The sequence below is a fragment of the Polypterus senegalus genome, chromosome 14, assembly GCF_016835505.1.
Source record: "Polypterus senegalus isolate Bchr_013 chromosome 14, ASM1683550v1, whole genome shotgun sequence".
Lineage (NCBI taxonomy): Eukaryota > Metazoa > Chordata > Cladistia > Polypteriformes > Polypteridae > Polypterus > Polypterus senegalus.
The window spans coordinates 135109602-135127160 of record NC_053167.1 but is presented as its reverse complement, the minus strand read 5'-3'; the positions used below and the strand labels follow the sequence as shown (position 1 = coordinate 135127160).

Below are 17559 nucleotides of genomic sequence, written 5' to 3'. Positions count from 1 at the left end.
GACAGCGCTGCTATTAAAATGCATTTTAGTGATGCACAGGAACAGCCCACCATTTTCAGAGTATGCAGAATCTGTTAGCAAAGGCAAGCATCAGGAACTTAAACCGTGTGACGTTGACATAAGAGTCTGTGCTCTTTGAACATTGCTTTAGAACAATATGGATTATAAGATAACATTTTTTCTGTATACTCCTCTAAACCCTGTCAAAATCTGTGATAGATAGATAGATACTTTATTAATCCCAAGGGGAAATTCACATAATCCAGCAGCAGTATACTGATACAAAGAAACAATATTAAATTAAATAATAATAAAAATGAAAAGAATTAAAATAAAATTAATGTTCGCATTTACTCCCCCAGGTGGAATTGAAGAGTTGCATAGTGTGGGGGAGGAACGATCTCCTCAGTCTGTCAGTGGAGCAGGACAGTGACAAAAGTCTGTCACTGAAGCTACTCCTCTGTCTGGAGATGACACTGTTAAGTGGATGCAGTGGATTATTCATCATTGACAGGAGTTTGCTTAGTGCCCGTCGCTCTGCCACAGATGTTAAACTGTCCAACTTTAATCCTACAATAGAGCCTGCCTTCTTAACAAGTTTGTCCAGGCGTGAGGCGTCTTTCATCTTTATGCTGCAACCCCAGCACACCACCGCGTAGAAGAGGGCACTCGCCACAACCGTCTGGTAGAACATCTGCAGCATCTTACTGCAGATGTTGAAGGATGCCAACCTTCTCAGAAAGTATAGTCTGCTTTGACCTTTCTTACATAGAGCATCAGTATTGGCAGTCCAGTCCAATTTGTCATCCAGCTGCACTCCCAGATATTTAAAGGTCTGCACCCTCTGCACACAGTCACCTCTGATGATCACAGGGTCCATGAGGGGCCTAGGCCTCCTAAAATCCACCACCAGCTCCATGGTCTTGCTGGTGTTAAGGTGTAAGTGGTTTGAGTCGCACCATTTAACAAAGTCTTTGATTAGCTTCCTATACTCCTCCTCCTGCCCACTCCTGATGCAGCCCACAATAGCAGTGTCATCAGCGAACTTTTGCACGTGGCAGGACTCCGAGTCATATTGGAAGTCTGATGTATGTTGGCTGAACAGGACTGGAGAAAGTACAGTCCCCTGCGGCGCCCCTGTATTGCTGCAAACAATGTCAGACCTGCAGTTCCCAAGACGCACATATTAAGGTCTGTCTGTAAGATAGTCCACAGTCCATGCCACAAGGTGTGAATCTACTCCCATCTCAGTCAGCTTATCCCTAAGGAGCAGAGGTTGGATGGTGTTGAAGTCCAAAAACATAATTCTTCTTATTGTGTGAATCATTTCTACACCTGTGCTCAGCCTACGGTTTATTCCTGCATTGACATTTAGCCATTTTAATTGATTTTCTAACCCTGTACTGGCATTTCATGTATGTGTCCGAATTGCCCTCCTGAAATGCATTGCCTCATGCCTTTAGAAAATTGCTGATGTCACTGATCAGCAATGGTTTCTTATTAGGAAATATGTTAATATTGTGTTCAGTCATGCTTCATTCTACATTAAAAATGACAAAATACTTGAAATAATGCTTTCTAGTAATCTGAATGAGCAAGGGACGGTTGCTCACTCCAGCCTGAGGTGTCTTCTATTTTGTGTCTAGAAATGCTACAACAGGCTTATGCTCCTCCTAACTCTTTATTGGACAATGCTGGTTAAAATAATGGATGTTTGCTTTGAAAAATAGATGGCCGGATAAATGACATAATATTGAGATTTAAACAGAGACGTGTCATCTAATTTATTTATTACTGTTTTAAATTACAGTGTGCATTTATTTCAGCAGATAAAATTATTGTTTTGTGTCTTTGTTTTCCTCTCTCACAGATGAAAGGTCTGTTCCTATTGAACAACAAAAGCGAGAGCAGATACTGGCAGGTCTGGAGAGGTTCATTCGCAAGGAATACGATGGTAAGAGGGCCTGAATTAGATCTAAACCTTACAGTAACTGAACATACAATTAAGCATATAGTTGTCTTTTGAAGAATGTAGTCACTCCTGTTTTGTTTTAAACTTTTCTTTTAAATGTTAGTTAAACACACAGATGTCTTTTCCTTACTGTTGTACTAGTACTTAACACTGTTTGCTTTTTATTTAAGAACCTTTAGACTTCCGTTATGCTTCTAGCAAACTTGATATTCAAGCTTTTAAAAATTGCTGTATGCATGCCATTAGTGTTCCTAGTAGAAACAAATATTTAGTAGTAAACTTTTCTTACAGAATGTACTTTTTTAATGTAATATCCTAACTGGATCCACATAAATTCCGCTGTACAGTTGAGTTCATCATTTGGAGCATGAAGGAAATCCAGCTCAAGTTCCAGGTCCAGCTGTCAGCTATGAGCACATATCCTGTTCTGTTGACTGATTTCTGTTTCTTCCAAAGCAAGTGCAGTGCATAATACTATTGTGGACAAGGGCTGTGGAGGTGCAGCTGTGTAGCCAGATTCAGAGTCACAAAATTCTTATTTGACTTTAAAGTCAAGTACTTACATGTGAAGTGCTTGAATAAGCAGAGCTTAAAACTTTGACAAATGTTTATTTTTTTTTGCACATTAATATATACACACAAATACACCAGTTCCAAATGTAATTTGCTTTTAAACTTAATTCGGGAATCCTGACGCACACAACAAGCTGGGCTGCAGCAGTTGTGCAAGGGATGCCCTGTGATTAGAACTCCCAAGCACAAGCAAGACATAAGACTAAAGAGTGTCCTTAAAGGACCGTGCAACTCCACAATGTACAGTACGTATGTGTATTAGAGCTGGTTTTAATTTTGTACTCGCAGATATTGGAATTGTTACATCTTTTTACATTCTTTTTTAATTAACCAAGTCCAACCCCCAACAAAAAACAAATAAAAAAAAAAAATTATCTATTAGAAGAAATTTTCTGTTTATGGAAAAAAAATTCTGTATTTCACAGCTGTGTTAATGATGTATTGAACAAGCTGGACAAAGTACTTTTCAGCTACAAAACCATAGTACGTGTATTTTGAAGACATTTTTTATGTCTTGCCGGGAACATATCTTGGTTGTCTCAGAGCTTATATAGATTGTCTCCTTATATTCTGAATCTAAAACCCAGTGAAAGCCTGATATGGAGGGCTATACTTGCTGCTTTTGATTTTCCTGTGTCCATTTGCCTTCTCTTTTTTCTCAATATGCTTTACATATCAGGTACTTGCAAATGAGTTGGAAGCTTTTTTTAATGACTCCACAATACTGTTGCTGACTTCATCACAGTTGCAGCATTGTTAGTTAGAAGCAAACTTTGATCATTCTTAAAACGTGGGAAGGCCTATTCGTTCCACCACAAAAGTTAATGTTGAAACCTTATTTTATCAAAGCTATTGCCCCATTGTTAAACCCTGAGAGTAAATGAAAGTTGTGTTAAACAATTGTATTTGTAGATTTAGCACAGGAGTAAAACTTGACATGTTGCAGTAGCATTTCCTTCTGTAAGCAAAAGTGATTCTTTCAGTGGGCAGTGGCTCTTAAAAATGTGTTATAAAGTATTTCCACTTTATGTATTTATTGCTTTATTTTCTGTCCCTTAAAACAGAAAAGGCAAGGTTATGCTTGTTTGGCTCCTCAAAAAATGGCTTTGGATTTCGGGATAGTGACCTGGATATCTGCATGACTCTGGAAGGTCATGAAACAGCAGAGGTATTTATTTATGCATTTATTGTTTTTGGAAAGTAAAAATATTTTTCATATATTTGCTTTTTGCAGATGATCTTTTATCATCACTGATGGATATTTAAAGGCTCTCTTTGATCTTTCCTAAGAAAAACATAATAATCAATACTTTTAAATACAGACTGAAGGGAGCATTGAATCCAATCCCTAAAGAGTCAGTGAATAGTAAAATTCTGTCCATCCTTCTGTTTTCTTCTAGATTCTCCTGGCTTAAGTTGGTGTGTGGTTGATTTATTTATTCTTTTTTATTTTGTTAATTTTTGCTGAGAACATACACTGACAAGAGCCCACACTCCACTCTTCATCATTGCCATTTTCAAAATGAGGGGCCTTTTCATTATGTATGTTTGTCATTCTTAGATAATTACAGTGCATCCGGAAAGTATTCACAGCGCATCACTTTTTCCACATTTTGTTATGTTACAGCCTTATTCCAAAATGGATTAAATTCATTTTTTCCTCAGAATTCTACACACAACACCCCATAATGACAACGTGAAAAAAGCTTACTTGAGATTTTTGCAAATTTATTACAAATAATTGAGAAAGCACATGTACATAAGTATTTACTGCCTTTGCCAAGAAGCTCCAAATTGAGCTCAGGTGCATCCTGTTTCCCCTGATAATAATGTTTAATTGGAGTCCACCTGTGGTAAATTCAGTTGACTGGACATGATTTGGAAAGGCACACACCTGTCTATAGAAGGTCCCACAGTTGACAGTTCATGTGAGAACACAAACCAAGCATGAAGTCAAAGGAATTGTCTGTAGACCTCCGAGACAGTATTGTTTCAGGGCACAAATCTGGGGAAGGTTAAAGAAACATTTCTGCTGCTTTGAAGGTCCCAATGAGCACAGTGGCCTCCATCATCCGTAAGTGGAAGAAGTTCGAAACCACCAGGACTCTTCCTAGAGCTGGCCGGCTATCTAAACTGAGCGATCGGGGGAGAATGGCCTTAGTCAGGGAGGTGACCAAGAACCCGATGGTCACTCTGTCAGAGCTCCAGAGGTCCTCTGTCCTTCTGGAAGATTCTCCTCTCTCCACAACCATTTCTGCAGCAATCCACCAATCAGGTCTATATGGTAGAGTGGCCAGATGGAAGCCACTCCTTAGTAAAAGGCACATGGCAGCCCACCTGGAGTAAAGGCACCTGAAGGACTCTCAGACCATGAGAAACAAAATTCTCTGGTCTGATGAGACAAAGATTGAACTCTTTGGTCTGAACTGGGAGACTAGTCAGCATAAAGGGAAAGATGACTGCAGCAATGTACAGAGACATCCTGGATGAAAACCTGTTCCAGAGCGCTCTTGACCTCAGACTGGGGCGACGGTTCATCTTTCAGCAGGACAACGACCCAAAGCACACAGCCAAGATATCAAAGGAGTGGCTTCAGGGCAACTCTGTGAATGTCCTTGAGTGGCCCAGCCAGAGCCCAGACTTGAATCCGATTGAACATCTCTGGAGAGATCTTAAAATGGCTTTGCACCGACGTTTCCCATCCAAACTGATGGAGCTTGAGAGGTGCTGCAAAGAGGAATGGGCGAAACTGGCCAAGGATAGGCGTGCCAAGCTTGTGGCATCATATTCAAAAAGACTTGAGGCTGGAATTGCTGCCAAAGGTGCATCGACAAAGTATTGAGGAAAGGCTGTGAATACTTATGTACTGTACATGGGATTTCTCAGTTTTTTTATTTTTAATAAATTTGCAAAAACCTCAAGTAAACTTTTTTCACGTTGTCATTATGGGGTGTTGTGTGTAGAATTCTGAGGAAAAAAATGAATTGAATCCATTTTGGAATAAGGCTGTAACATAACAAAATGTGGAAAAAGTGATGCGCTGTGAATACTTTCCGGATGCACTGTAACTGCTTAATCAGTGATTGCATCATATTCATGGATAATGTTATTTAAAGCAAAGAACAACTGATCACCTGAGGACAATTTGATTAGAGAATTAGGAAGGTTTAAGTAGCTTTGAAAGCAGCATTGTAATGGGCTTTGGATTATGTATGTTGGGAATTGCTACTGTGTGGCAGTTTTGCATCTTGATGTCATAAGTGTAAAGCAACTGGGCCACCATCCAAAAAATATCCAGGCTGCATGTTTCTCGTGGCTGAAAATAGAAATTGATTAAAGTAACTGACAGAAGTATGGATTGGTAGGCAATACACAATCAGACATTAGTGGCACTGAGCATACAGTATATAGTCCCATAGACGATCTTTAGCAGCTACCAGTCCAGTTGATTTATGCTTCTTTTAGCAAAACCCAAAAGTGGTTGGTTGCTGTAGTCTTATGAGCAGAAACATTGGACATAAAGGAGATCTTAGTGTAATAACTGATTTTGGTTGTTTTTTTGCTGATAGAACCTCATTGGCCCTCAGGTACATACCAAATAGTATAAGCATTGCCAGCTGTTGGTGATATAATGGTGTTGGATGTGTAGTTTTATTGTGGAAAATGTTGGATTTACTAATATGATAAAGTAGGGTTTTAATGCCACAAGGCACCTGAACACTATTGCTGATATCCCTTCATAACAGCAGTATACGTATCTGAGAACTTCTTCTTCAAAAAAAGTATAAATAAAATATGTTCCTTGTTGTTTCTTTTCTCTACCTATTCAGAAGTTGAATTGTAAAGAAATTATTGAAAGTTTGGCTAAGATTCTCAAGAAGCATTCAGGTATTTCAGAGTCTTTTTCAAACTTGTTTATTTGAAAACCATGTACTTTTTTTCATTTAATCATGTTTTTCTTCATTTGTATATTTATACAGGTTTACGAAATATCTTGCCTATAACAACAGCTAAAGTGCCTATAGTCAAATTTGAACATAAGCAAAGTGGACTGGAAGGCGATATAAGTTTATACAATACATTGGTAGGTTTATATCTATTACCTGAAAATTTTACAAAAACTGCATATTCTAAAAATATTTTCCTATATTTTTCAAACCAGGCTCAACATAACACCAGGATGTTGGCTACTTATGCTGCTATTGATTCTCGGGTACAGTTCTTGGGGTACACAATGAAGGTTTTTGCAAAGGTAATCAATATGTGTCACACAATTAGAACTTTAATCATTTGTGTTTGCTTTGGACAAGTTGGAAAGAGTCATGTCAGGAATTTTTGGTTTGTATAGTTATTCTGTGTTATGCAGTCATTTAATAGTCCGCAAAGTCATAGAAGTAAATGCATACATCTGTATAAATTGCAGACTACCTTACAAGGCACCAGACAGCCATAGGATTATGTGGGCACTTAGTTTTCTGAACACTGGCAAGCTTTTCTCCACTTCATGGAAAATTTTCAAAGATTGTCAAAGCAGAAATATAAGACATTTAGTACATATTGAAGACTTTAAGTTGTCTATGAATTAATATGATATTATTATTAGAACTTGTTTTCCCACAGAAAATCATAAATAAATGAAATCCATTGCCAAACAATATGCTTAGCCGAAGTACCTTCGCTCAGTACAGTTTTAGATATCACTAATATGAATAGAAGCTCGTAAATTTTATCAGATTAAATAGCCCAGCCTTATTAGCTTCCAGTTATGATTTAAGAAACATACCGTATATACTCGCGGATAAGTCGTGAGTTGATTTTAGAGTATAATTTCTGGTATTTTATAATGTTGCTTGTATAAGTCGAATGTAGAAAACTCACGCTATTGGTACAAGGGATTATGATATGCTAACGCCCACCTGAGAGAGTAAACACGGAGCACACAACCTTTTTTTTCTATATGGGGTGCAGCAATGCGTTGTATCATTGTGTGCTCCTAACCTCTCTCTGTCTCTCTCTATTGTGCCTACGTGACCACACGGTGATACCCAAACTATTCTGAAGTGATGTTTACACTCATTTGTGTTTTCTGTATCTCACACCCTCATAAACCTTTATCGTAAGAGCATCCCTTATCTACGATGGAACGTTCGATCAGAAGAAAATATGAAGCTGGTTTTAAATGTTGTTGAAGTGGTGAAAGAAATTGATAACTGCGCTGCTGCAACAAAATTCGATGCGTCTGAGAAAATATGAGATTGGAGGAGGCAAGAAGATGTAAAAATAAATAAGTGTCACATTTTTGAACGGGCATTTAAGTTGGGGTCTGATTTTATGATCAATTTTTCGGGTTTCAAGACCTGACTTATATGTGAGCGTATACATTGTTAACCTGAGTGGCATTGGGTTTCCTGCAGATATAAAATTAATGCTTTTTTAAAAAGATGCTTTTATTGAACTACATCATGTTTTACAATGAAACCCTGAGTAGAATATTTTACCTGAAACTGCCCCAGTTTAGAAATAAACAATTGATTTGTAAACTTTGTTACGGTGATTTAGCACACTGGTATTGGATAACAGGTGGTGTTGGTATTGTAATTATGAATTTTAAATATATTCAGTCACGTGATATTGTATGCATTGAGCATCTTTTGTCACCACTGCTACTAATGTGACATACAGTGTTTCCGAAATGTAAGTGTTTTTGCATAATATTTAATAATATTGTAAATCGTACAACAAACATGACTAATTAATGATGCAAAAAAAAAAATGAAAATACAAAATTTCATGTGTAAACTAATAAGAGAAACATCCCCGCTATAAAGTATTGCTGAAGGAACTTATGGCAATGTATCTTTCTTGTGTCATCATATAAATCACACTAGTATTTAAGGTTATTGGTTTTATATTCTTTTGTAAGTTAATGACGCATTTAGTAACAGTGATGTTAGTTCAGTTGAAGGCTGTTGTTGAGAAGTTTTGTTTCTAATCTTTTTATATCAGATTATTTAGAAATATAAATATATGTTAGTATTGTATGTTACATGGATAAGTAGCAAATTTTTATTAGGTAACCTTGATATATTGTACTAATAAATAAAACAGACAGATTAATTTGGCAAAAAGTAAAATATCTAAAAATTGATCTACAGTAAGTAAATTAGAAGAATGTGCTGTTCACCTTTGCTGCATAACATTTGTTACTATTAATCTCATGAAGAGGGCGGCATGCAGGTTAGGTGGATTGGCGATTCTAAATTGGCCCTAGTGTGTGCTTGGTGTGTGGGTGTGTTTGTGTGTGTCCTGCGGTGGGTTGGCACCCTGCCCAGGATGGGTTCCTGCCTTGTGCCCTGTGTTGGCTGGGTTTGGCTCCAGCAGACCCCCGTGACCCTGTATTTGGATTCAGCAGGTTAGAAAATGGATGGATGGAATCTCATGAAGTAATACTATTTTAAATTATTGTAAAAGACGTCTCCTCTTAACATTATAATCACTCACTGTGTGTCATTACTTTTTTACAGCGTTGTGATATTGGTGATGCCTCCAGGGGGAGCCTGTCCTCCTATGCATATATTCTTATGGTGCTTTACTTTTTGCAGCAGAGAAAGCCACCAGTGATTCCTGTCCTGCAAGAGGTATGAAGTTGCTATTGGTCTTTGTTAAAGTCAAGCATGGAGGATGCAAACTTTTCCCTTTCTCCACCACACATGAGCCCTTCCTGCCTACACTTACTAGACCTCTAGCCAAAAGAGTTTTTTTTTTTTCTTTTCAAAATATAACCTTCCCCAACTTTTCCATATCTTACTGATAATGTTGACAAAAACTAAATGCACATGGTATACATAAAACTTATTAACACTGGCCTGTTTCTAGTAATTCTTATGTATTACCTAATCACCATCATTGATAACATCCAAAGAAAAATGTGCCACATTAAAGCAGTTGTTCAAATGATAGGTCTACTAGTAACTGCCCATAAGTGTGCCGTAAGCCAAGTGTATGGGAAAGGTGGCATCAGAAAGTTATGAGATGATTTTACTGAAAACTCTGACTACATCTCTGATGTACCTGTACATCTTTCTCAAGAGAGAATGATGTGAAAGTACATTATGATATCAAACACTGTGGAATAAAACATGCTCTACGTTCTTCCCACAAGGGTACAGCATGTTTGATAGAATGCATCTGCTTATTCATCCCCTAACAGAAAGTTACAGTGGTTAAACTAAATGTAAAGAACACCATCTAATAATTCTTTAGGTGCTTGATGATGACACTCCAGATTCACTCAGAACTATTTTTGCATGTATATATACACTAAAATATAACCCTAGAGTGTAAAATAAATATCTTTTATTGTTATTAAAACCTATTATTGTTTACTTTATCCCGGATAACATGCATTTTTCCTTTTTAGATATTTGATGGAAAAATTGTCCCCCAAAGGATGGTTGATGGGTGGAATGCATTTTTCTTTGATGACATCAATGAGCTGGTAGGCTGCTGTTTTTAAATACATTGTGGATCAGTAAACCAATAAAAATCATATTAACTCTGAGTATATAACGTTGACATTATACAAAGTTATTGTCTGTTTTACCTGCATTTTTATAACTCTTTAATATTGTTGGAGTATGTGAATTTCCCCTTGGGATTAATAAAGTATCTATCTATAAAATGTAGCAATTTTTACTTAAGGCCAATATTTCAACACTATGTTATGATTCTATAACAGAAATTTTAACCAAGATATTTAACTTACAGCTAAGTATGTAAACTAGCTTAGGCTCTCAAGTTGCCCAGTAATGTTGCTGTGTACTCAAAGAGTATTTTCTGTCTGGTTTTATACGATAAGGTAGTCATAAATTAATTTCTTTTTCCTTGCTACTTGATAGATGTTTCTTTTGATATTAGTTTTGTGGTGGATACATGTAATTGTTGTTGAATGTATCTTGAAGTTGCTACAAGGATTTTCAAGACCATTTATTACAACCTTTATATTTTCAATAGAAGCAGCGTTTGCCAGATTTGGGAAAGAACTCTGAGTCTGTGGGTGAATTGTGGTTGGGTTTGCTACGCTTCTACACTGAGGAGTTTGATTTCAAAGAGTATGTGATAAGCATTAGGCAGAAGAAACTGCTTACAACTTTTGAGAAACAGTGGACTTCCAAATGCATAGCCATTGAAGGTAAAGGAATTTACTCAATTTATGTTCCTGTTAGAATTCTTGTTGACCCTAATTAGAACATTAGAGTAATCTAGACGAGAACAAGGCATTCAGACCACAAAGCTATCCACTTAATATGCCAAATGAAAGCAAAACTGAAAAGTACTAGTACTGTGTAGTTGTTTTGTATGCTTGGACAGTTCTAGGGTCCATTCAGAAATGCATTTTGATCTTTTTATTGTGTTTCTTCATTAGACCCGTTTGATTTGAACCACAATCTTGGAGCTGGAGTTTCTCGTAAAAGTATGTTCCTACCTCTTTTGTATTTATTTTTTCATAGTTAAGCCATACTTAAGGTTTTGAAATTCTCTTGTTGTTTTCTTATTATAGTGACAAACTTCATAATGAAGGCCTTTATCAATGGAAGGAAGTTATTTGGGACACCATATTATCCCCAGCCTGGTACAGAAATGGTATGTGACAGTGGTGCAGTGCAGATCATATTTAAGTACTCATTTTTATATGCACAAAATAGGAAGAAATTCATTACGTTGAGTAGCATGAGTAGAGAATAGCACACCTCGTTGTGTACTTTATATTCAAATAAATGAAAGTGTTACCTAGAGAAGTTAAGAGCATATGCTGTTAAACAGTGTTAATCATCACAGTTTGATCTCATTACTGTAAACCACAAAAATAGAGGGCTGAGTTAAATGAGAATGGACAGTTAATGATTTTTCTTTTCTTTTTCTCTACAAAGGAGTATTTCTTTGACTCAAAGGTACTCACAGATGGAGAGCATGCCCCAAATGACAGATGTTGCAGAATCTGTGGGAAAATTGGCCATTATATGAAGGACTGTCCAAAAAGGCGCAGGTGGGCTTTGAAATTGTTTTGGAAAAATTAAACCTTGAACGGCTGGTCCACTTTATTAAATACTTTCTATAATATCAAATACATTTTTATTTTCAATATGCAGTTAAATGTAAAGTTGACAACTCGTTCACTCACTCCCTCACCAAGAAAAACATTATTTCCTATTTAGTTAAAAAGATGAAATTTGGCAGGATTGTACATTTTTGCAGTAGGTATCCACTATATATCAATATTTAGGGGTTAAAGCCTCCTTTTTTCAGATATTTATTAATATTATTCTAACTGACATTTTCTGTGCTGTGCTGAGAGTGTGCTTTATGCAAACAAAGAACAAAGCAGAAGTTGACAGACATGTGAATAACACCACTAACAAATAGGGTGGACGGATGACTGAAGATGGGGTAGTGTCCTGGACAGGAAAAAAGAGATGTGATCACCTTGTGCAATGGAAGGTGAAAGGTTGATGAAGCATAAGGAAGATGCAAAGCACACGCAAGCAATGTTGTACACGATTGTAGATGTATGATACTACTTAAAGAATACTAATTAAAGAAAACAGCTAGTTTGAACAATCACTCCAGTTAATTGTGATCCTTTCTACAAAGAAATGTGTCCAGGCCATTTTAGAATATCTCTGTAAAATAAGGATTACTTGATTTCTTTTCATACTTACTCTGCTTTATTCGACGACACATCAAAGACATGCAGGTATACAGTGGGTACGGAAAGTATTCAGACCCCCTTCAATTTTTCACTCTTTGTTATATTGCAGCCATTTGCTAAAATCATTTAAATTAATTTTTCCCTCATTAATGTACACACAGCACCCCATATTGACAGACAAAAAAAAGAATTTTTGAAATTGTTGCAGATTTATTAAAAAAGAAAAACTAAAATATCACATGGTCCTAAGTATTCAGACCCTTTGCTCAGTATTTAGTAGAAGCACCCTTTTGAGCTAATACTCCCATGAGTCTTCTTGGGAAAGATGCAACAAGTTTTTCACACCTGGATTTGGGGATCCTCTGCCATTCCTCCTTGCAGATCCTCTCCAGTTCTGTCAGGTTGGATGGTAAACGTTGGTGGACAGCCATTTTAGGTCTCTCCAGAGATGCTCAATTGGGTTTAAGTCAGGGCTCTGGCTGGGCCATTCAAGAACAGTCACAGAGTTGTTGTGAAGCCACTCCTTCGTTATTTTAGCTGTATGCTTAGGGTCATTGTCTTGTTGGAAGGTAAACCTTCGGCCCAGTCTGAGGTCCTTAGCACTCTGGAGAAGGTTTCTGTCCAGGATATCCCTGTACTTGGCCGCATTCATCTTTCCCTCAATTGCAACCAGTCGTCCTGTCCCTGCAGCTGAAAAACACCCCCACAGCATGATGCTGCCACCGCCATGCTTCACTGTGGGGACTGTATTGGACAAGTGATGAGTAGTGCCTGGTTGTCTCCACACATACCGCTTAGAATTAAGGCCAAAAAGTTCTATCTTGGTCTCATCAGACCAGAGAATCTTATTTCTCACCATCTCAGAGTCCTTCAGGTGTCTTTTAGCAAACTCCATGCAGGCTGTCATGTGTCTTGTACTGAGGAGAGGCTTTTGACAGGCCACTCTGCCATAAAGCCCTGACTGGTGGAGGGCTGCAGTGATGGTTGACTTTCTACAACTTTCTCCCATCTCCTGATTGCATCTCTGGAGCTCAGCCAAAGTGATCTTTGGGTTCTTCTTTACCTCTCTCACCAAGGCTCTTCTCCCCCGGTAGCTCAGCTTGGTCGGACGGCCAGCTCTAGGAAGGGTTCCGATTGTCCCAAACGTCTTCCATTTAATGATTATGGAGGCCACTGTGCTCTTGGTAACCTTAAGTGCAGCAGAAATTTTTTTGTAACCTTGGCCAGATCTGTGCCTTGCCACAATTCTGTCTCTGAGCTCTTCAGGCAGTTCCTTTGACCTCATGATTCTCATTTGCTCTGACATGCATTGTGAGTTGTAAGGTCTTACATAGACAGGTGTGTGGCTTTCCTAATCAAGTCCAATCAGTATAATCAAAAACAGCTGGACTCAAATGAAGGTGATCTCAAGGATGATCAGAAGAAATGGAAAGCACCGGAGTTAAAATATATGAGTGTCACAGCAAAGGGTCTGAATACTTAGGACCATGTGATATTTCAGTTTTTCTTTTTTAATAAATCTGCAACAATTTCAAAAATTATTTTTTGTCTGTCAATATGGGGTGCTGTGTGTACATTAATGAGGGAAAAAATTAATTTGAATGATTTTAGCAAATGGCTGCAATATAACAAAGAGTGAAAAATTGAAGGGGGTCTGAATACTTTCCGTACCCACTGTAAATGGGACAGTTGGTTTTACTTTAATCACATTTCAGGAGGCATATTGAACTTTTTCAATAAGCTGTAAGGATATCAACAAATATGAAACGTCTGTATGTGTGTGTGTGTATATACATATACAGTATATAAATATACATATATACGGTCTTATTAAATATGTCCATACATTGGAATGTCTTTTGCACTCTGACTTCACCATTGATTCTTTTAAAAGAAAACCTGAAACCAAAGGCCATTTGTTCAAGAAGGCATTTTTACCTTTTTGTAATAAGTTCACCCTGCTCCATCCAGGTCCTTATGATGTCATTTTTATGGTGGAAAGCAGTTTCACAAGCTGTTATTTGTAGTTTGTTTTCTATTGCATTTTATTCACATTTATGTTATAGAACATAATGTTTCATTTGCTGTAGGTTTTATTTGCCACCTCTGCTATTTTTGTCTTAGCCTCATTCTCCAAAGAAAGAGTTAAAACTGGTTATGCCTAATGTGTCTGCACTGGGTTCAAGGGTCATGTGGTGAACATCAGATGCAGAGAAATGTCCCAGCACGTGGCCAGTGTGTAGTGCATGGAATATTTTCTAACTATGCAGCAGTGCAGACAATGGCGCCTTGCAGTCAAAGTGGTAAATTCCAAAGAGAGGCTGGTTATGTGGGTGCCACAATGATGAATGAAGGGCTGAAAATGACAAACATGCAAAAATATTTGCAGTGTAACCTTCTTATGAGAATAATCTTTCCCTTCATCACTTTTGGACAACCTTTACCTTTTTTTGTCTCTTAAAGTCAGTAATAGCAGGCACAACTCTACTTTCCGTCAGCAGAGTGTTATGTATGCAACACTGACCAAAACCTGTCACTGCCTGACTGGGAGAATATGAAAGCACTGATATGAACGGACCACAACAAGTATGAATGTATTTTGGCTGCTGATTGTGTATACTTTTCATTACAGTTCATGCATAGCCTTCATGTGAAAAGTATAAAACAGCCCTTGGGCTTGGGTGGCCTACTCTCTAGCATTTTTGGGAGATGTGTTTTGCATTGAGTTTATAATTTTGTAATTCTAAACCTTTCAATGTTTATCTTTCAACAGAATGAAGAAAAAGGAAAATGAAAAAGATGATGACTTAAAAGAAGATGAAAGAGAGCCAAGGGAGAGGAGATGCTTCCATTGTGGTGATACTGGGCACGTGCGCAGGGATTGCCCCGAGTACCGGCAACTCCGGCAGAGAAATACTGGTGTGCCAGGTATGCCACTTAACTGTTTTTCTTTCCCTTTTTAAAACTTACACATAATCTGTTATGCTAAATATGCAGTAATACCTGGTTTCGCAAACATTTGAGTCTTTTTTGGTTGAAAGGCATAACATTATTAGAATGCTTCTGAGCTTGATGATATGAATTAGAATTATGCTGCAAGTCTTATGTGTGAATCTACTGAATTAAATATTGTATTTCCCTGTCCTTTCAAGGCCATTAAACATTCTATTGCTGGTGTCTGCTCAGAATTTCAGGTATTTTAAAACAAATTGCTGTGGTTAAATAAAACAAAGAGTCCTTTGTTAGGCTGACTATTACATTTCTACATCATATTCAGATAGCACAGGCTGTAATTGACCAAAAAGCTCTTCTACTTGACATTTTGCGAAATGGACCTTCCACAGCAGTATTGTAAACTATGAACCAATACTTACGTGTACAGTCATGTGGAATAGGAAGTACACTTCATGGATAATTTTTCAACATATTTCAACGGGCAAACATAGATCGATGCAAATAGTACCCACAGATAAAGTTGATAAACATACAGTAGTGCTTGAAAGTTTATGAACCCTTAAGAATTTTCTTTATTTCTGCATAAATATGACCTAAAACATCATCAGATTTTCACTCAAGTCCTAAAAGTAGATATAGAGAAACCAGTTAAACAAATGAGACAAAAATATTATACTTGGTCATTTATTAAGGAAAATGATCGAATATTACATATTTGTGAGTGGCAAAAGTATGTGAACCTTTGTTTTCAGTATCTGGTGTGACCCCAACCCTTTGCAGCAACAACTGTAACTAAACGTTTCCGGTAACTTTTGCTCATTTCTGCACACTGGCTTGGAGGAATTTTAGCCCATTCCTCCGTACAGAACAGCTTCAGCTCTGGGATGTTGGTGGGTTTCCTCACATTAACTGCTCACTTCAGTTCCTTCCACAACATTTCAATTGGATTAAGGTCAGGACTTTGACTTGGCCATTCCAGAACATTCACTTTATTCTTCTTTAACCATTCTTTGGTAGAACGACTTGTGTGCTTAGGGTCATTGTCTTGCTGCATGACCCACCTTCTCTTGAGATTCAGTTCATGGACAGATGTCCTGACATTTTCCTTTAGAATTCTCTGATATAATTCAGAATTCATTGTTCCATCAATGAAGGCAAGCCGTCCTGGCCCAGATGCAGCAAAGCAGGCCCAAACCATGATACTACCACCACCATGTTTCACAGATGGGATAAGGTTCTTATGCTGGAATGCAGTGTTTTCCTTTCTCCAAACATAACACTTTTCATTTAAACCAAAAAGTTCTATTTTGGTCTCATCCGTCCACAAAACATTCTTCCAATAGCCTTCTGGTTTGTCCACGTGATCTTTAGCAAACTGCAGGCGAGCAGCAATGTTTTTGGAGAGCAGTGGCTTTCTCCTTGCAACCCTGCCATGCACACCATTGTTGTTCAGTGTTCTCCTGATGGTGGACTCATGAACATGAACATCAGCCAATGTGAGAGAGGCCTTCAGTTGCTTAGAAGTTACCCTGGGGTCCTTTGTGACCTCGCCGACTATTACACGCCTTGCTCTTGGTGTGATCTTTGTTGGTCGACCACTCCTGGGGAGGGTAACAATGGTCTTGAATTTCCTCCATTTGTACACAATCTGTCTGACTGTGGATTGGTGGAGTCCAAACTCTTTAGAGATGGTTTTGTAACCTTTTCCAGCCTGATGAGCATCAACAACTCTTTTTGTGAGGTCCTCAGAAATCTCCTTTGTTGGTGCCATGATACACTTCCACAAACATGTGTTGTGAAGAGCAGACTTTGATAGGTCCCTGTTCTTTAAATAACACAGGGTGCCCACTCACACCTGATTGGCATCCTATTGATTGAAAACACCTGACTCGAATTTCACCTTTAAACTAACTGCTAATCCGTGAGATTCACATACTTTTGCCACTCACAAATATGTAATATTCGATCATTTTCCTCAATAAATAAATGATCAAGTATAATATTTTTGTCTCATTTGTTTAAATGGTTTCTCTTTATCTACTTTTAGGACTTGAGTGAAAATCTGATGATGTTTTAGGTCATATTTATGCAGAAATATAGAAAATTCTAAAGGGTTCACAAACTTTCAAGCACAACTGATGTTGATTGATGTTCCAACAATGATGGATGGATTAAAAGCCAGAAATCTGTATGACCATCAACATCAAATGACTCAGTGAGAACCCTAACTACAAAGAGGACTATTTCATTTAAGTTAGGTAGAATGCCCAGAGGAGACTGGGCGGTCCTGTGGCCTTGGACCCCTGCAGATTTTATTTTTTTTCTCCAGCCTTGTTTTTTTTTTTTCTGT

The 17559-nt window shown here is 37.7% G+C and overlaps 1 protein-coding gene across 4 annotated transcripts in view; it reads left to right on the top strand.

Annotated features, from left to right (window-relative positions):
• Positions 1 to 17559, top strand: part of tut4 (terminal uridylyl transferase 4) — a 122805-nt gene that overhangs the window by 83328 nt on the left and 21918 nt on the right. For 3 of the 4 annotated variants that reach the window (XM_039735692.1, XM_039735689.1, XM_039735693.1), the window contains exons 15-26: positions 1871 to 1954; positions 3610 to 3713; positions 6376 to 6433; positions 6526 to 6629; positions 6708 to 6797; positions 9070 to 9183; positions 9966 to 10043; positions 10559 to 10736; positions 10971 to 11018; positions 11106 to 11188; positions 11476 to 11591; positions 15028 to 15182. In XM_039735692.1, coding sequence (XP_039591626.1) covers positions 1871 to 1954; positions 3610 to 3713; positions 6376 to 6433; positions 6526 to 6629; positions 6708 to 6797; positions 9070 to 9183; positions 9966 to 10043; positions 10559 to 10736; positions 10971 to 11018; positions 11106 to 11188; positions 11476 to 11591; positions 15028 to 15182 — 1212 coding nt within the window. The remainder of the gene's footprint in view (positions 1 to 1870; positions 1955 to 3609; positions 3714 to 6375; positions 6434 to 6525; positions 6630 to 6707; positions 6798 to 9069; positions 9184 to 9965; positions 10044 to 10558; positions 10737 to 10970; positions 11019 to 11105; positions 11189 to 11475; positions 11592 to 15027; positions 15183 to 17559) is intronic. The other variant, XM_039735691.1, reaches the window with a different exon arrangement.